Source organism: Oncorhynchus masou, chromosome 21, assembly GCF_036934945.1.
Source record: "Oncorhynchus masou masou isolate Uvic2021 chromosome 21, UVic_Omas_1.1, whole genome shotgun sequence".
In the NCBI taxonomy this organism is placed as follows: domain Eukaryota; kingdom Metazoa; phylum Chordata; class Actinopteri; order Salmoniformes; family Salmonidae; genus Oncorhynchus; species Oncorhynchus masou.
Genome location: NC_088232.1, coordinates 14,745,212 through 14,766,326, shown reverse-complemented (window position 1 = coordinate 14,766,326; position 21,115 = coordinate 14,745,212). Strand labels below are relative to the sequence as shown.

At 43.6% G+C, this 21,115-nt stretch overlaps 1 protein-coding gene across 1 annotated transcript in view; it reads left to right on the top strand.

Moving 5' to 3' along the window:
- gpr137c (G protein-coupled receptor 137c) overlaps positions 1-17,710 on the top strand; it is a 31,348-nt gene extending 13,638 nt beyond the window's left edge. Inside the window, 7 exon segments of the mRNA XM_064927535.1 lie at positions 641-690; positions 1,940-2,192; positions 2,550-2,699; positions 10,603-10,728; positions 14,632-14,756; positions 16,670-16,839; positions 16,842-17,710. Coding sequence (XP_064783607.1) covers positions 641-690; positions 1,940-2,192; positions 2,550-2,699; positions 10,603-10,728; positions 14,632-14,756; positions 16,670-16,839; positions 16,842-16,897 — 930 coding nt within the window. The 3' untranslated portion in view covers positions 16,898-17,710.
- The last annotated feature ends 3,405 nt before the right edge of the window (positions 17,711-21,115 follow it).

Here is a 21,115-nt window from a genome sequence, read left to right as displayed (position 1 = left end):
TAAAGAGCAGAGGGAAGAGGAGAAGAGTCTATCTCCCCCGCTGCTCCCCCTCTCTTCATCTGGCTTCCAGCCAGCCCCACAAATTTAGCCAAGATTTTAGGCCTATCTGGGCACGCCTCAGTTGTAGACGCTGACTGATCATTTCTCAACAAGCCTCTGTGGCAGAATGCCAAGGCACTGTCACTAGAGACCTTAACCCCATCGGCGTCTGCATCCCCCAACAGTCAGTCCGCAGACATTGCAGAACGGTTGGGGTCTCCTTTGTCCCCAGAATTGTACCCTTTTCACACTATTGTGCTGTCCCAAACTGTATTGGCTTGGATATTTTCTTTTGTCGTGGTGGACCGTGGCTGTGTAATCAGGGCAGCTCAGTACAGCTTGGTTGGGCTCGGCTCTGTTCAGCTCGGTAGTGTGAAAAGTATTTTGAAGACCTAATACTGATTGCATGTATTCATGCTTTACCCCCTTTCAAAGCCCACCAGCAGGGCACCCACCTTTGATTCATGTTGGCGTCTATTTCTATCTGTTTTGAGTGACACTGCTGCCACTACATTTCTGTGCTCCTCAGCAATATCAATGTGTGAATATTTAATGATGAGTAAACTGTTATTAACAATGTGTCCCTTCTCTGTCTCCCCAGGTAATGTTTAAAGCCAAAGCAAAGTATTCTCCGGAGCTCAACAAATACAAGTTAGTGGAATTTTTGCAGACTCCGTGTCTGGGTTAGTCTAACTGAGTTTATACTGATTGGGGTGAGGCGAGGGACAAAGCAGGGGAGAGAATGTTGGGCAGGAGGGATTCAAATGGCCAATAACCCAAATGAAAGCTGGTGTATGGGAATGGACAGTGTTTTCTTAAAACGATGCCATGAAAGTTGAAATGCCATGGCTGTTTGAAAAGACACACAATAAAGTCTTATGGTGGGACTTTGTCAAACCCCCCCCCAAACCTCCGGAATGTACCGGTCATCTGTAGCGAGGTGTCGTTTTAATGTCATATGTTGAACAATGTTGAACATCCTTTTACTCTCCGTCCGTCTATAATGCTGAACTATTATGGACTACTGAGTTCCTCACACTGGGCACCATCATGTAAGATAGTGTGTTATTACTATGAAATTATTAATGGGGTACCAGTACTTTCACTGTCATCTGTTACTAAGTGAAAAGGGTTGATGCATTGCAGTTGCTACCATTTCTTCCAATTGCAAATGACTCAATGGGAATAACATAACATGAAAACGACACTCTAGTGCGTTCTTACTAGAATGGGATCGATCAAACCTTTGGTGACAACATGGCTCTCGTTCAGATACTCAGAGCCCTAGTTACAAAACCAAGTTGGCCAAGCTCTGTACAGTATCAATGATTGACTTTCACTGTATGCCTAGAGTGTGTTATTGTAGATACAGTGGAACGGACTGTCCAGTAACCTTGATGAAGTCTAATAATGCCTCTGAGCTTCGTCTCAGCTGTCTCCACCCTTGACTGTTTGATGTGGACGGGGGAAGGTGGTGTCTGAATTTCTGGACTAATAAACACTTTGATCACCCAGCCGATTAATGTCTGATGCGAAATGAAAAGCTGCAAGCTCAAATCCCCAAATCCACCACACACCCTCCTCCCCCCTTTCCATCCCAGTCCTCTACAATCCCCAGCACCACACACGTAGGCACACACACATGCACAAATGCACACACACGCACATTCACAAACACAACCCATACACACATCCTGCAAGGGGGAGGGGGTAAAGGAAGAGAGGAGAAGAGCAGGTGGAGAAGGGGGAACTGGGAAGATTGACTGAGCCAATGCAGTAGAATGGAATGAGGTTTTGGGTGTTTTAAGCTTTATTCATTTATTGTTGCATATAATTATTGTAATGTTGTGTATTGGAAGCTAGTTCTTGTACCACCTATAATTGTGTTTTTTTCCCACAGGCTGCCCATGTGTCTGGCGTTCATCTTTGCCAGCCTTTTCTTCCTCGTAGTAAACCTGACATGCGCCATGCTGGTGCAGGGGGGCATAGGGGGTGGCATGGGGGGCGAGGCAGGCGAGGCAGAGGTGCGGCAGGTGGTGCTGGCCCGGGTGCTGGTCAACGACAGCCTCTTCGTACTCTGCGCCATCTCGCTGGCTCTGTGCATTTTCAAGATTGCCAAGATGTCCTCGTCCAACGTCTACCTCGAATCCAAGGTACTGGGCGGTCCATCAAGCATTAAATCAATCAATTAGCCAATAAGTCACTTAACCAATTAGCCAACTAACCAATCAGTTACTTAATCAATCAATTCATTGATTAATCATCCCTTAGTGCTCTAGAGGTACACCATACGGCAGGTAGCCTAGCGGGTAAGAGCATTGGGCCAGTAACTGAAAGGTTGCTGTTTCGAATCATGTGCCGACTAGGTGAAAAATCTGTCTGTGCCCTTGAGCAAGGCACTTTACCCTAATTGGTCCTGAAAGGCGCTCTGGACAAGTGTCTGCTAAATGACTAAAATCCCCAAAAATGTATACAATATCTCTCTCACCCTCTCCCTACCTACGCTGTAGGGTACGTCAGTGTGCCAAGCTACTGTCATAGGTGCTGCAGTCATCCTGCTCTACACGTCCAGGGCCAGCTATAACCTGGTGGTGGTGGCTCTCTCTCCAGAGAACCGTCCCAGCGCCTTTAACTACAGCTGGTACAACGTCTCTGACCAGGTAGGATAGCCGTCGTTAGGAATACACACAAGCGTAAAATGTTGACGATGATCATGAAGATTGTTAGTGTTAAGTCACTGAGAGGACTAGGGGCATATGGGTCAGACCTGTTAAACCTTCAGTGAACTCTGCTGTCCTAGACATTCAAAGCTTGCTGTTCTGCCAGCCAAACACTCACCCCGGGTGTCTGACATAATTAATCATCTATTATAGGGCTGATCAGTCTGCAAACACTGTGTGTGTGTGTGTCTGTATGATTAGGCTATGTCTGCAACTAATCCGCAGTCACATCCATTCTGCGTTAGTTGCATAGATGATAGTTCACACACATTGTTTTTGGTTTTCTCTGTCTCAACTGTGCACACAAGTATGCCCAATTTAAGTGTCAATGTGTGTACAATGTGGATATGTATGTGCCCGTCTGTGTGTGTTCTGCTTTTACATGACTCTGTGTGTGTGTCTGTGCGCACGTACGCTCCGATAAGCGTTTGTGTTTGTGTGCGTGCATGTGTTGTTTGTGCCTGTGAACACTAAGCTCTTTTATATGACTCTATATTTAAGTGTATATTCCACTTATACAACAGTTGCCAAAGAAACAACACTAAAGCACACATGTACTGATAGAAATAACATGTTTTCAATTATAATTTCATTTTGATAACTGAATTCATACTTTTTCATCTATCCACAAAATCCGGTTGTTTCATCTTTAAGGACGAGCACTATATGTACCGTATGTGTGTATGTGTGTATGAGTCCCTCTGTGTGTATCTGTGCATACATCTCATGTTTACGACCATTCTCCATAGTCTCCCTTCTAAATTGACACTTGGCTTGAGTTCAATCCGTCCAGAAGACATTGATGACAGAGCCATTCTATCCAGATCTGTTTGCTGAGTGGCTGAGAGCAATGTGGCTTCTGCAGCAACAATCCCTTTGAGGGGATTTGGGAGGATATGGGCTCTGTGGGGGAAAGGTCTTCATTTGTCTATAAATAACCCAGCTAGGCCAGGCGAGGAGAGGGGGGATCACAGCAAAGGACTGCCTGGTGCTAGTGACCTAGATCTGGTCTCAAACCCTGAGACAGACGGCCCTGTACTGGAGGTTTTCCTAGTTCCCTAGGCTAGTCTTGGGCCACTGTGTGTGTTTGGGTGACTGTCTGTCTTGGTTTATTGGTTTAAATGTGTCTTCTTGAGTAAGTGTGTCACAAATACATACACTCGCAGACCCACACACACTCACGTGTCTTTGTTTCTGTTTCTATGTCTACAATCTAATCTATCTATGTCGGTTTGTGTTTGCATTTGGGATTATCTGAGAAATTATCTTAAAGTCTGTTTCTGGCTCAGTTGAGGGCTGACCCCATTTAGTCGAATGGTCGATTGGTTGGTTGGTAGGTTGTTGATTGGCCAAGATTTTTTTCTGTTGAGTAGTCCCAAACAATACTGAACAAAAATATAAATGCAACAATTTTGAATGATTTTACTGAGTTACAGTTCATATAAGGATATCAGTCAATTGAAATCAATTAATTAGGCCCTAATCTATGGATTTCACATGACTGGGCAGGGGTGCAGGGATGGGGAGCCAGGCACCGGCCAATCTGAATGAGTTTTTCTCCACAAAAGGGCTTTAATACAGACAGAAATGCTCCTCAGTTTCATCAGCTGTCCGGATCGCTGGTCTCAGACGATCTCGCAGGTGAAGAACCTGGATGTGGAGGGCCTTGGCTGACGTGGTTACACGTGATCTGCGGTTGTGAGGCTCATTGGACATACTGCCAAATTCTCTAATTATGGCTTAGGGTAGAGAAATTCGCAGGCAACAGCAGTGGTGAACATTCATGCAGTCAGAATGCCAATTGCACACTCCCTCAACTTGAGACATCTGTGGCATTGTGTTGTGTGGCAAAACTGCACATTTTATTTTCCCCAGCACAAGGTGCACCTGTGTAATGATCATGCTGTTGAATCAACTTCATGACATACCACACCTATCAGGAGGATGGATTATCTTGGCAAAGGAGAAATGCTCACTAACAGGGATGTAAACAAATTTGTGCACAGAATTTGAGAGAAACATTTCTGGGATATTTTATTTCAGCTCATGAAACATGGGACCAACACTTTATATGTTGAGTTTATATTTGTTCAGTATATATACAGAGCATTCGGAAAGTATTCAGACACCTTGACTTTTTCCACATTTTGTTACGTTACAGCCTTATTTTCTAAAATTGATACAATTATTTTACCCCCTCATCAGTCTACAGTCGTGGCTAAAACTTTTGAGAATGACACAAATATTAATTTCCACAAAGTTTGCTGCTTCAGTGCTTTTAGATATTTTGTCAGATGTTACTATGGAATACTGAAGTATAATTACAAGCATTTCATAAGTGTCAAAGGCTTTTATTGACAATTACATGAAGTTGATGCAAAGAGTCAATATTTGCAGTGTTGACCCTTCTTTTTCAAGACCTCTGTAATCCGCCCTGGCATGCTGTCAGTTAACTTCTGGGCCACATCCTGACTGATGACAGCCCATTCTTGCATAATCAATGTCAGAATTTGTGTGTTTTTGTTTGTCCACCCGTCTCTTGAGGCTTGACCACAAGTTCTCAATGGTCTGGAGAGTTTCCTGGTCATGGACCCAAAATATCGATGTTTTGTTCCCCGAGCCACTTAGTTATCACTTTTGCCTTATGGCAAGGTGCTCCATCATGCTGCAAAAGGCATTGTTCGTCACCAATCTGCTCCTGGATGGTTGGGAGAAGTTGCTCTCGGAGGATGTGTTGGTACCATTCTTTATTCATGGCTGTGTGAGTGAGCACACTCCCTTGGCTGAGAAGCAACCCCACACATGAATGGTCTCAGGATGCTTTAATGTTGGCATGACACAAGACTGATGGTAGCGCTCACCTTGTCTTCTCCGGACAAGCTTTTTTCCGGATGCCCCAAACAATCGGAAAGGGGATTCAACACAGAAAATGACTTTACGCCAGTCCTCAGCAGTCCAATCCCTGTACCTTTTGCAGAATATCAGTCTGCCCCTGATGTTTTTCCTAGAGAGAAGTGGCTACTTTGCTGCCCTTCTTCACACCAGGCCATCCTCAAAGTCTTCGCCTCACTGTGCGTGCAGATGCACTCACACCTGCCTGCTGCCATTCCTGAGCAAGCTCTGTGCTGGTGGTGCCCCGATCCCGCAGCTTAAATCAACTTTAGGTGACGTCCTTGGCGCTTGCTGGACTTTCTTGGGCGCCCTGAAGCCTTCTTCACAACAATTGAACCGCTCTCCTTGAAGTTCTTGATGATCCGATAAATGGTTGATTTAGGTGCAATTTTACTCTTAATCTTAATCTTAATCTTATCCTTTCCTGTGAAGCCCTTTTTGTGCAAAGCAATGATGACGACACCTGTTTCCTTGCAGGTAACCATGAAAGACAAGAGGAAGAACAATGATTCTAAGCACCACCCTCCTTTTGAAGCTTCCAGTCTGTTATTCAAACTCAATCAGCATGACAGAGTGATCTCCAGCCTTGTCCTCATCAACACTCACGCCTGTGTTAACGAGAGAATCACTGATATGATGTCAGCTGGTCCTTTTATGGCAGGGCTGAAATGCAGTGGAAATGTTTTTTCGGGATTCAGTTAATTTGCATGGCAAAGAGGGACTTTGCAATTAATGGCAATTCATCTGATCACTCTTCATAACATTCAGGAGTATATGCAAATTGCCATCATACAAACTGAGCCAGGAGAGACTTTGTGAAAATTAATATTTGTATCATTCTCAAAACTTTTGGCCACGAAAAGTATACAGTACCAGTCAAAAGTTTGAACAGACCTAATCATCCCAAATAGGGCTATCTTCTGTATACCACCCGTACCTTGTCACAACACAACTGATTGGCTCAAACACATTAAGAAGGAAATAAATTCCACAAATTAACTTTTAACAATGCACACCTGTTAATTGAAATGCATTACAGGTGACTACCTCATGAAGCTGGTTGAGAGCATGTGCAAAGCTGTCATCAAGGCAAAGGGTCATCAAGGCAAAGGGCAACAACTTCCGGAGCCAACAGAGATGGCCACCTCGCTTCGCGTTCCTAGGAAACTATGCAGCTTTTTGTTTTTTTACGTGTTATTTCTTACATTAGTACCCCAGGTCATCTTAGGTTTCATTACATACAGTCGAGAAGAACTACTGAATATAAGATCAGCGTCAACTCACCATCAGTACGACCAAGAATATGACTTTCGCGAAGCGGATCCTGTGTTCTGCCTTTCAACAAGGACAACGGAATGGATCCCAGCCGGCGACCCAAAAAAACGACTTCGTAAAAGAGGGAAACGAAGCAGTCTTCTGGTCAGACTACGGAGACGGGCACATCGTGCCCCACTTCCTAGCATTCTTCTCGCCAATGTCCAGTCTCTTGACAACAAGGTTGATGAAATCCGAGCAAGGGTAGCATTCCAGAGGGACATCAGAGACTGTAACGTTCTTTGCTTCACGGAAACATGGCTCACTGGAGAGACGCTCTCGGATGCGGTGTAGCCAGCGGGTTTCTCCACACATCGCGCCGACAGAAACAAACACCTTTCTGGTAAGAAGAGTGGTGGGGGCGTATGCCTTATGGCTAACGAGACGTGGTGTGATCACAGAAACATACAGGAACTCAAATCCTTCTGTTCACCTGATTTAGAATTCCTCACAATCAAATGTAGACCGCATTATCTACCAAGAGAATTCTCTCCGATTATAATCACAGCCGTATATATTCCCCCACAAGCAGACACATCGATGGCTCTGGACAAACTTTATTTGACTCTTTGCAAACTGGAATCCATACATCCTGAGGCTGCATTCATTGTTGCTGGGGATTTTAACAAGGCTAATCTGAAAACAAGACTCCCTAAAATGTATCAGCATATCGATTGCGCCACCAGGGCTGGCAAAACCTTGGATCACTGTTATTCTAACTTCCGCGACGCATATAAGGCCCTGCCCCGCCCCCCTTTCGGAAAAACTGACCACGACTCCATTTTGCTGATCCCTGCCTACAGACAGAAACTAAAACAAGAAGCTCCCACGCTGAGGTCTGTCCAACGCTGGTCCGAACAAGCTGATTCCACACTCCAAGACTGCTTCCATCACGTGGACCGGGACATGTTTCGTATTGCGTCAGGCAACAACATTGACGAATACGCTGATTCGGTGTGCGAGTTCATTAGAACGTGCGTTGAAGATGTTGTTCCCATAGCAACGATTAAAACATTCCCTAACCAGAAACCGTGGATTGATGGCAGCATTCGCGTGAAACTGAAAGCGCGAACCACTGCTTTTAATCAGAGCAAGGTGACTGGTAACATGACCGAATACAAACAGTGCAGCTATTCCCTCCGTAAGGCTATCAAACAAGCTAAGCGTCAGTATAGAGACAAAGTAGAATCTCAATTCAACGTCTCAGACACGAGGTATGTGGCAGGGTCTACAGTCAATCACGGACTACAAGAAGAAATCCAGCCCAGTCACGGACCAGGATGTCTTGCTCCCAGGCAGACTAAATAACCTTTTTGCCCGCTTTGAGGACAATACAGTGCCACTGACACGGCCTGCAACGGAAACATGCGGTCTCTCCTTCACTGCAGCCGAGGTGAGTAAAACATTTAAACGTGTTAACCCTCGCAAGGCTGCAGGCCCAGACGGCATCCCCAGCCGCGCCCTCAGAGCATGCGCAGACCAGCTGGCTGGTGTGTTTACGGACATATTCAATCAATCCCTATACCAGTCTGCTGTTCCCACATGCTTCAAGAGGGCCACCATTGTTCCTGTTCCCAAGAAAGCTAAGGTAACTGAGCTAAACGACTACCGCCCCGTAACACTCACTTCCGTCATCATGAAGTGCTTTGAGAGACTAGTCAAGGACCATATCACCTCCACCCTACCTGACACCCTAGACCCACTCCAATCTGCTTACCGCCCAAATAGGTCCACAGACGATGCAATCTCAACCACACTGCGCACTGCCCTAACCCATCTGGACAAGAGGAATACCTATGTGAGAATGCTGTTCATCGACTACAGCTCGGCATTTAACACCATAGTACCCTCCAAGCTCGTCATCAAGCTCGAGACCCTGGGTCTCGACCCCGCCCTGTGCAACTGGGTACTGGACTTCCTGACGGGCCGCCCCCAGGTGGTGAGGGTAGGCAACAACAGCTCCACCCCGCTGATCCTCAACACTGGTGCCCCACAAGGGTGCGTTCTGAGCCCTCTCCTGTACTCCCTGTTCACCCACGACTGCGCGGCAAGGCACGCCTCCAACTCAATCATCAAGTTTGCGGACGACACAACAGTGGTAGGCTTGATTACCAACAACGAAGAGACGGCCTACAGGGGAGGTGAGGGCCCTCAGAGTGTGGTGTCAGGACAATAACCTCACACTCAACGTCAACAAAACAAAGGAGATGATTGTGGACTTCAGGAAACAGCAGAGGGAACACCCCCCTATCCACATTGATGGAACAGTAGTGGAGAGGGTAGTAAGTTTTAAGTTCCTCGGCATACACATCACAGACAAACTAAATTGGTCCACTCACACAGACAGCATTGTGAAGAAGGCGCAGCAGCGCCTCTTCAACCTCAGGAGGCTGAAGAAATTCGGCTTGTAACCAAAAACACTCACAAACTACTACAGATGCACAATCGAGAGCATCCTGGTGGGCTGTATCGCCGCCTGGTACGGCAACTGCTCCACCCACAACCGTAAGGCTCTCCAGAGGGTAGTGAGGTCTGCACAACGTATCACCGGGGGCAAACTACCTGCCCTCCAGGACACCTACACCACCCGATGTTACAGGAAGGCCATAAAGATCATCAAGGACAACACCCACCCGAGCCACTGCCTGTTCACCCCGCTATCATCCAGAAGGCGAGGTCAGTACAGGTGCATCAAAGCTGGGACCGAGAGACTGAAAAACAGCTTCTATCTCAAGGCCATCAGACTGTTAAACAGCAACCACTAACATTGAGTGGCTGCTGCCAACACACTGACTCAACTCCAGCCACTTCAATAATGGGAATTGATGGGAAAGGATGTAAAATATATCACTAGCCACTTTAAACAATGCTACCTAATATAATGTTTAAATACCCTACATTATTCATCTCATATGTATATGTATATACTGTACTCTATCATCTACTGCATCCTTATGTAATACATGTATCACTAGCCACTTTAACTATGCCACTTTGTTTACATACTCATCTCATATGTATATACTGTACTCGATACCATCTACTGTATCTTGCCTATGCTGCTCTGCACCATCACTCATTCATATCTTTATGTACATATTCTTTATCCCCTTACACTGTGTATAAGATATTAGTTTTGGAATTGTTAGTTAGATTACTTGTTGGTTATTACTGCATTGTCGGAACTGGAAGCACAAGCATTTCGCTACACTCGCATTAACATCTGCTAACCATGTGTATGTGACAAATAAAATTTGATTTGATTTGGCTAATTTGAAGAATCCAAAAACTAAAATGTATTTTGATTTGTTAAACACTTTTTTGTTTACTACATGATTCCATATGTGTTATTTCATAGTTTTGATGTCTTCACTACTATTATACAATGTAAAAAAAAAAAACCTTGAATGAGAAGATGTGTCCAAACTTTTGACTGGTACTGTATATGTATAGTTTAAACTAGAGATATGTTTTTTGCATTGGAATGCATCTCAATCCACCACATCCACCGATCGTCTGTAGCTTCCGAACTGTCTGGCCTACAAACTATTATGTGCACTTGTGCGTGTCTCCATGTGTGTATTTTTTCTGTGTTTCATTTCTTTAATTGTTGGATCTGTATGTGTTTTCCCTCCAGGCAGACATAGAGAAGATCAGTGGAGAGGCCTACATCATCTTTGGGATCATCCTCTTTTTCTGGGAGCTGCTACCCACCAGTCTAGTCGTGGTCTTCTTCAGGGTACAGAGGCCCAATCAGAACCTAGTAAGACCATTTACTTCCTGATGGTATTTTTTTATTTACTTTTTATTTAACCTTTATTTAACCAGGTAGGCTAGTTGAGAACAAGTTCTCATTTGCAACTGCGACCTGGCCAAGATAAAGCATAGCAATTTGACACGTACAACAACACAGAGTTACACATGGAATAAACAAAACATAGTCAATAATACAGTAGAACAAAAGAAAACAAAAATATATACAGTGAGTGCAAATGAGGTAAGATAAGGGAGTTAAGGCAATAAATAGGCCATGGTGGCGAAGTAATTACAATATAGCAATTAAACACTGGAATGGAAGATGTGCAGAAGATGAAAGTACAAGTAGAGATACTGGGGTGCAAAGGAGCAAGTTAAATGAATAAATACAGTATGGGGATGAGGTAGGTAGATACATGGGCTGTTTACAGATGGGCTATGTACAGGTGCAGTGATCTGTGAGCTGCTCTGACAGCTGGTGCTTAAAGCTAGTGAGGGAGATATGAGTCTCCAGCTTCAGAGATTTTTGCAGTTCGTTCCAGTCATTGGCAGCAGCAGACAACTGGAAGGAAAGACGACCAAAGGAGGAATTGGCTTTGGGGGTGACCAGTGAGATATACCTGCTGGAGCGCGTGCTACGATTGTATACCAGTCAATCAAGGAGCTAATGCTGGGCGATATGGCCTAAAACTAATAGCTAACATTTTTTCAACCTTATGGGCGACTCACGATATATACTGTATCTCGATTTGTTTTATGTTTTCTCTAAATAAGCTTTGTTGTACAATTGAAGGTAAAATATACTGCATTTAAAACAGTAAGCAATAATCTAATGAATTCAGAGCTTGTGAAATTATACCTAGGCTGAATATATGCGGGGTTGGCAGGTAGCCTAGGTTAGAGCATTGGGCCAGTAACTGAAAGGTTGCTCGGCCGAATCCCTGAGCTGACAAGGTCAAATCTGTCGTACTGCCCCTGAACAGTTAACCCACTGTTCCTAGGTAGTCATTGTAAATAAGAATTTGTTCTTAACTGACTTGCCTAGTTAAAAAAATAAAGAAAGTATGCCTTCCACAACCATAAGACCCAATAATGATGTAATTATTTGATCAACATAGTTGTACCTGCTTTTTGTTGTTGTTGCAATAATCACTGATCTGGCTTTCAGGTCTGTCTATAAAAATGCCATTTATGTTACACATTTAATCAGAACCATGCATAATGCACATTCACTAATAATGTAGCAGGAATTATAGAAAATGAACACCGGTCTCATAAACAATCTCTCAAGCACAAACCCACATGATAGTGAGTAGCCAGCTAATATTTATATTTCAAGGATAGCCAACTTGGATGTAGGTTTAATTACACAAGCTCTGAATTTAGGTAACAAGGCAAAACAGTTGAATTGTTGTGAACAACCTTCTGTCCGTCTCCAAATGTTTGAACAGCATGCTAGCCTGTCCTCTGTGTTCAGATGTTGAAATCACTACCTTATTTCTCAGAATGAGAACAAGTTGACAATTCCTTATATCATTGTTTTATGCTTATTGCGCATTTATAAAACACAGACTAAACATCTAGTATATTTTCATCTGACTAAAATGCCGCTAGTGATACGTGGTATATGGTCAAATGCAAATAGCGAGTTAAAACCATTTGTCGAGGCCTCCCGAGCGGCGCAGTGGTCGAAGGCACTGCATCACAGTGCCTGCTGTGCCACTGGAGATCCTGGTTCGAGTCCAGGCTCTATCGCAGCCGGCCGCGACATGGAGTCCCACGGGGCGGCGCACAATTTGGCACAGCGTCATCCGGGTTAGGGGAGGGTTTGGCCGGCAAGGAGATGAGAAGCGAGAGGTTTCACTCTCGCAAAAGTCTGTCAATAATAAGCCCAATGGGCTTATTTAGAATTGTCCCAAAGGTCTGCCTTCCTACCTTTTGGGACAATGACTCCCATTGTTAGGGCAGAGACATGAGCATCTCATCATTATATACAGATCTCTGGTGTAAATGGGAAGGTGCACAGTACAGAAGGAGCGAGACCAAAAAGACAATGTGAACAAGCTGACATAAACGCTCATAAAATTGAAAAATATTTTCAAAAACTTGATTCTGCGAGACGGGCATTTGGAATATCGCGCAAAAACATACATTCAAATGAATTGGATATATTGCCCAGCCCTACAAGGAGCTCACATGAATCATATGTGTTTGAATGCACATTAGTCAAATATTTGCCTACCTCAGTACATCTATACTGCGCAAATACATAAACACAACATGTAAAGTATTGGTCCCATGTTTCATGAGCTGAAATAAAAGATCCCAGAAATGACTCTCAAATGTTGTGCACACATTTGTTTACATCCCTGTTAGTGAGCATCTCATTTGCCAAAATAATCCATCCACCTGACAGGTGTTGCATATCAAGAAGCTGATTAAACATCATGATCATTACACAGTTGCACCTTGTGCTGAGAACAATAAAAGGCCACTCTAATATGTGCAGTTTTGTCACACAACACAATGCCATAGATGTCTCAAGTTTTGAGTGAGTGTTGCAATTGACATGCTGACTGCAGGAGTGTCCACCAGAGCAGTTGCCAGAGAATGTAATGTTCATTTCTCTGCAATAAGCTGCCTCCAATGTCGTTTTAGAGAAGTTGGCAGTCTGTCCAACAGGCCTCACAACCGCCGGCCTCACAACCGCCGACCACATTTAATCACACCAGCCCAGGACCTTCACATCCAGCTTCTTCACCTGCGGGATCGTCTGAGACTAGATAGCTGATAAAACTGTGGGTTTGCACAACCAAATAATTTCTGCACAAACTGTCAGAAAACATCCTAGTGAAGCTCATCTGTGTGCTCGTCATCCTCTCCAGGGTCTTAACCTGACTGCAGTTCGGCGTTCTTTGGGTAAATGCTCACCTTCAATGGCCACTGGCACGCTGGAAAAGTGTGCTTTTACGGATGAATCCCGTTTTCAACTGTACCGGGCAGATGGCAGACGTATGGTGTCATGTGGGCGTGCGGTTTGCTGATGTCAGAGTGCCCCATGGCAATTTGAATGCACAGAGCTAACGTGACGAGATCCTGAGGGCAATTGTCATGCCATTCATCACTTCATGTTTCAGTATGATAATGCACAAATATGCCCCAAGGATCTATATGCAATTGCTGAAAGATGAAAATGTCCCAGTTCTTCCATGGCCTGCATACTCACCAGACATGTCACCCATTGAGCATATTTGGGGATGTTCTGGATTCACGTGTACAACAGCACGTTCCAATTGCTACCAATATCCAGCAACTTCACACAGCCATTGAAGAGGAGTGGGACAACATTCCACAGGCAACAGCCTGATAAACTCTGTGAAGTGCTGCATGAAATGGTAGTCACACCAGATACTGACTGGTTTTCTGATCCACGCCCATAACTTTTTTTAAAGGTATCTGTGACCAGTCATGTGAAATCCATAGATTAGAGCCTAATGAATTAATTTAAATTGACTGATGTCCTTATATGAACTGTTACACAGTACAATCTTTGAAATTGTTGCGTTTTATATTTTTGCTCATTGTAAATTGACATTCATTTATCAGACAGGTGGAAGCTACAACCACACTGACTTTGAAACACAAAGGATGACAGTTTAGTCATTTAGCAGTGCTACTTTTTCCTATTGGTCCACCGTGGGAATCGAACCCACAACCCTGGCATTGCAAGCGCCATGTTCTACCAACTGAGACACATGAGACCCATTGGAAATGATTTAGTCCCACAATACATGTACTTACAAGAATATTTCCAGTCTTATTACTATGGTATAAGTTCATGTAAAGTCTTTAAGCATGTTTTTCGTGTCATATATTACTTATTAAGTTGTGAGTGTGTTCTTTTCCCCAGGCACCAGGAGGAATGATCAACAGTCACAGCTTCAGTTCCAAGGCCTATTTTTTTGATAACCCCCGGAGGTACGACAGCGATGATGACCTGTCCAGGAGCAACAACTCCAGAGCTGATCGACCGAAGTGGGTAACAGGATACTCTATCACTTATAACATCCTATATTGTAAATTCCGTCACCTATAACATCCTGTATCCCCTGTACACAGTCACCTATATTGCATCCTATATTGTCCGTATACAGTCACCTAAAACCATACTGTATTGCCATTATTTAACCCCCACAGTCACCTATATCATCCTATATCCTGTGTACACAATGCTAACATCCTACATTCCAGCTATACAGTCGCTTATAGCATCATATTTCCCCTGTACAAAGTCATCTATAACAACCTACAGTGCCTTCAGAAAGTATTCCTACCCCTTGACTTATTCCACATTTTTGTTGTGTTACAACCTGAATTCAAAATTGATTAAATAAATAAAAATATCAGCCATCTACGCACAATACCCCATAATGACAAAGTGAAAACCATGTTTTTAGTATTCACACCTGAGTCAATACATTTAATACATTTTTAGCACACACTCTTATTCAGAGTGAGTTACAGTAGTGAGTACATACATTTTCATATTTGTTTGTACAATACATGTTAGAATCATATTTGGCAGTGATTACAGCTAACATCCTACAGCTTTGCACACCTGGATTGTACAATATTTGCACATTATTCTTTGAAAAACTCTTAAAGCTCTGTCAAATTGGTTGTTGATCATTGCTAGACAGCCATTTTCAAGTCTTGCCATAGATTTTCAAGACAAATTAATTCAAAACTGTAACTAGGCCACTCAGGTACAATCGATGTCCTCTTGGTTAGCAACTCCAGTGTATATCTGGCCTTGTCCTGCTGAAGGGTGAATTTGTCTCCCAGTGTCTGTTGGAAAGCAGAACCAGGGTTTCCTCTAGGATTTTGCCTGTACTTAACTCTATTCCATTTCATTTGATCAGCAACAACAAAATACCTAGTCCTTCCCAATGACACACATACCCATAACATGATGCATCCACCACCATGCTTGAAAATGTGAAGAGTGGTACTCTGTGATTTGTTGGATTTGTCCCAAACATAATGCTTTGTATTCAGGACATAAATGTAATTTCTTTGCCATTTAAAAAAAACATGTTTTGCTTTATTGCAAACAAGATGCATGTTCACTCTGTCATTTAGGTAAGTTTTGTGGAGTAACTACAATGTTGTTGATCCATCCTCAGTTATCACCACCATTAAACTTATTCAAGTCTGTAACTGTTTTAAAGTCACCATTGGCCTCATTGTGAAATCCATGAGCGGTATCCTTCCTCTCCGGCAACTGAGTTAGAAATCTTTGTAGTCACTGGGTGTATTGATACACCATCCAAAGTGTAATTAATGCTGAAAGGGATATTCAATATCTGCTTTTCTTTTATCTATCTACAAATAGGGGCATTGGAAAAACTTCCTGGTCTTTGTGATTGAATCTGTGTTTCAAATTCACTGCTCGACTGAGGGACCTTACATATAATTGTATGTGTGGGGTACAGAGATGAGGTAGTCATTCAAAAATCATGTTAAACACTATTATTGTCAATACAACTTATTTTGTGAATTAAACTATTGTTTTCCTCCTGAACTTATTTAGGCATGCCATAACAAAGTGGTTGAATACTTTTTGACTTAAAACATTTCAGCCTTTCATTTTTTGTTAATTTCTAAATATTTCTAGAAACATAATTCCACTATTTTGTGTAAGCCAGTGACACAGAACCTCAATTTAATACATTTTAAATTAAGCCTGTAACACAACAAAATCTGGAAAAAGTCAAGGGGTGTGAATACTTTCTCAAAACACTGTATATGCACCACAGTCACATATAACTTCCTATATTCCCTTTACACAGTCACATATAACATTCTACATCCCCCAGTCAACCTAACGTCTTATATCCCCCATACAGATACAATGCTGATTTATGCCTGTCCCTTCCATTCCACAGTAGTTTCCTGTCCTCGACGCCCCAGTTGGACCCCAGCTGGTACAGCTCCACCCAGAGGAACGGCAGCCTTACAGGGATCCCCCATCTCCCCACCGGCTCCCAGACCTCCACTGCACCCCTTCTCCTAGCCTACGGCAACATCCAGACCAGCCAGCACCATAACTACTATTCCACCCCCAGAACTACTATTCTACCCCCCAGAATCACTACTGCACCCCTCAGAACTAACCACCCCCGCCATCCCCAGTAGATACCCCTGAAAGTAATCCAGAAAACACTCAGGAAAGGGGCGCTCCTGACCTTCAGCTACATGGCTACGACTCTCTGGGTTACCCTGGCGATCCTGTGACTGGTGGTGTGTGGCCACGCCTCCCTCATTCCAGCTTTCGACCCGGTCCCACCCCACCAGGGCAACTTAACTACCCGTCTTGTTGTAGGCATGGTGACGACCATTGGGATTTCTAGGGCCAGACGAGGGGAGATCATTTGAGGTCAGTGGTGGTTAGGGAATGGTCAGCTGAGTGATATTCTGTTTATTAAAAAAGCTTTCCAACATGTCTATTATCACAGTCTTGAAACAAAAAAGGTCTGCTACCCAACCCGAGCCCAACGGCCCCCGACATTATACATCGGGTTAGGGCCAGGTAGGGTCTATTTTTTTTCGTCAATAACTAGAGAACGCGCAGGGCTCGGGTATCACTAGATTGATCACTAACATTTTGAAGCTGAACCATGTGTGTTCTCTGCTGCGCAGTACAGTCATATTTAACTAAGTTCTTCAACCGCATTACATATAAAACATGAGAGATTATTTCACAGAAAATAATAATGTCCCTTATTAAGTTTTTTAGGAGTTTAGAGGGATGAAAAGTAGCCCAAGCAGAGCCATTGCTATGGATACTCAGACTCAGAGCCACCATGAGCTGAGCGGATGCAGAGCGAGTGACAGACGGAGGAGCAGCTAATGGATTTACAAACTGAGGAAGTTATTTCTGATTTGGGGTTTTTGGCAGGGCATTAAATTTGGCAGAAGCAATTGGGCCTGGGTAGTGTAGGGTGGGAATGTTGTGGGCATGGGTAGGGCTCGGGCTTTACACTCTTGTCCGTGCAGGGCTCTTCCTGGAACATTGTACTATTCCTAAGAAGTGTTTGTAAGGAAAGGATTGTGCTTCTCAGCTTTTCCACACACACAAACTCTATGTTTGTCGGACATCAAACAGAAAAGTTAGTCCTCTATCTCTTTCAAGGACCAGACAAGTACATGAACCAGCACCCCAAATGTCCTATTTTGCTTTGGTCCAGTGGGAAGTTCTCCCCGCTACCCCCTGCACACAGACTCCCCTCCATGAGTCTGGAGGTGACATTTGCACTTGAAAAAATCCCCTCACTTCACATTCTGAGGACAAGACTCTGGCTTTAATGTAAACTTGGATCTTTATACAATCTCAGACTTTGTGTTCCTTCCCTGGACCATGTCTCATTTTCCTGTAAAGACCAGTTGTTATCTGAGCAATGAGACATCCATGACCATGTCCTTCTAAACCAGCACCAAATGGGGCTAGAATCATGGGCAATGCTCTCAGTATTCGTGCACTGGGACACTGTGGGAAGGGTTAATACTTTGTGTGTTTGAATTTTTCACACTGTCAAAGACTGTGTGGAAGAGGAAGGCCACTTTTGCCAGAGGGCACAGATCGAGAGTTGGGCGTAAAATGTAGTCTCGAGCCTCCAGCTTTCCTAGCTCCTTGGGAACTCTGTTTCGACGAGGCCCATAATGGAGCATAGACTGTGAGGAAGCAATATGTTTCTGAATGAATTTTCTGATCTGGACCGAGTAAAGTGAGTCTTGCACAAAATGCTGTATATATCGAAAATTATTAATAAGCTTTATGACCACCTACTTATTTAATTTTTAACTGGATTCTATGTTTGTTTTTTATACTCCATGGCTACTAGTTTGGACTTTTCCATGTCGGGATAGTGGTACGGCCCAGGTGTACAGGGCGAGTATGTGTGTGAATGTGTTTGCTAAACATGCTTATATGCACAGAAAGTGTTTAGGTAGGAGGTAAGAAAACTGTTGATTGTCTTTCCTTTCCTGTTACAATGAGCGAAGGGGGGGAACCCAAGAGCGGACTCGGAAGAGGAAGCCGGGATGAATGCACAAAAAGGTTTATTGATCAGAGAATTGTGGAGTGCAGAACCGGGGTAGCTCAGATGAGTTGCAAAAACCAGGAGTGTAGAGTGAGGTTGGAGTTGGTCGAACAGGGGAACGGGTCCTGAGGGGAATCCGAGGTAATAGTGGTGAGTGATATCCAGAGCAACGTGGTTGGTGGTGAGATGTGGAGCAGGAGCCAGAGACAGAGCGGTAACTGCAAGGAGAGGATAAAAAATTGTGTACGGGAGGAAAACGAGCAAAGCAAAGTAACAGGATCTTGAGAATAGACAAAAGGCTAGCGTGATAACGGACTGAGCAGAGATTACGATCTGGCTGAGTAGAGGTCTTGATTATGGGATGATTTGCAGCTGGTAGGGATCAGCTCTGACTCCAGCACACCTGTTTCCAACCACACAATCACACCAATGGAGAGTGTATACAGGGGGAGAACTGAAGGTTAGGAAGACACCGGATGAACACCAGAGGGTGTAGTGGGCACAGATGTGACACTTTTCTTTGTTTGTTACTGTTGAACAGAGTTTTGTGTTTGCAAAAACCTGTTCAGAGAGGGCAAGAGGAATTGCTCTCTACACATTTGATATGCCTTCTAAATCATATTTAATTTTTAGTTTTGTTTTATTTTGCCATTCTTTTCTTGTTTCCTTTCTTCCATGAATGTCTGAGATCAAGTGTTGTCGTTGTTGACGTTATACGAGTTATGTCAATTAATATCTGCTGACGAATGCAATCATATTTTAAGTATATTCAATTTCACTCCAACCGAGGTCAGCTTGCAGGCTCCCAGCCCGCCACAAGGAGCTAGGACGATGAGCCAAGTAAAGCCCCCCCAGCCAAACCCTCCTGTCACCCAGACGATGCTGCGCCACTTGTGCGCCTCCCTGTGGGACTCTCGATCACGGCCTGTTGTGACACACCCCGGGATCGAACCTGGGTCTGTAGTGACACCTCAAGCACTGCCATGCAGTGCCTTAGACCGCTTTGCCACTCGGGAGGCTTTTTATGTATATTCTATGCTATTTTCTCCCAACATCCCTGTGTTTGGGACTGTCATTGCATCATATGTCTGATGTCACCTATTGACCTTTGGTGCTGTGGTGGTCATACAGGAAATGTCCAGTTCGACAGGAAGTGAAAACGTATAACCCACACTAGAGGCCTCTAGTGGCCAAAAGGCTGTTTTAGCATGGACACCGCCATTGAGGGCTTCCCCCATTTTTAATGTAGGCAATTGGGTGGGACTTCCATCTTCATTAGCTGATCCTTCCTGATGACCCGGTTGGAGTCATTTCCAACTGGGTCATTAGTAGGGATGAGCCAATTGAAAATGTACTATTTTAAAAGATAGCCTTAATGGAGCTGCTGTCTATTACCCTAGAATGGCACAGATACACATATGAGTCCTCTATTTATCTCTATAGTATACCCGCAGGTTGAACTTCCTCTCACCCTCCCCGGGCCATAAGCCAATTCCGGCCAGCCAGGGGAACTGCTTTAAAGATTTTTATTGTATTTTATTCCCCCTTTTCCTTAAAAAAAATAATAATTTTAGAGGTGGATTCTGCAGGGTAATGGATTTGGGTGTACGAACAAACAGATGGTTGTCTTACCTTTAATTTGCTTTGGAGTCTCAAACTAAGTTGCATACGTGTGTGATGGTTGCAGCAAATCTCTGTCAGTAAGCAAAAGCGAGCAGACCGCTATAATCAATGGGAAAATATTGGCAAATGTTGATATTTTCACCCTTATATCCAAGAACATACATCTCTGGCATGATTGCAAATTATCATTACTTAAGAGATGGTCAGATGAAATCGTGGATAACATTTTGTATGTCTTTGCGTCCAGTATGAAGGGAGTTAGAGCTATTTTTGTGAGCCAATGCTAGCTAGCGTTAGTTCAATAGACTATTGCTATAGTTAGCAATTACGCTATCGCTAGTCGGCAACTTCCTTCAAACTGAACACAGAGACACAAAAATGGTATGCATATGGGTTCATCTGACTCTGGGGAAGTAAATAAAGGGCTTATTTGCAAAAACATTCAACTATCTGTTTAACAGCAACTTATGTTCAAATGTATGAGTTGAAAGTATTGTATTATTTTGCTGATTTTGTTTCTGTGAAATCTATTGCTATATAAGCTCTTGTGTCTAGCAAAGAGCAGGTTTAGCCTTTTATAATAATTATAAGTTGTCTCATTGTCTTATTGGTGGCCAATGAATGTAACACGTTTACCCATCTTTCATAGATCACTAACAATGTTTGCAA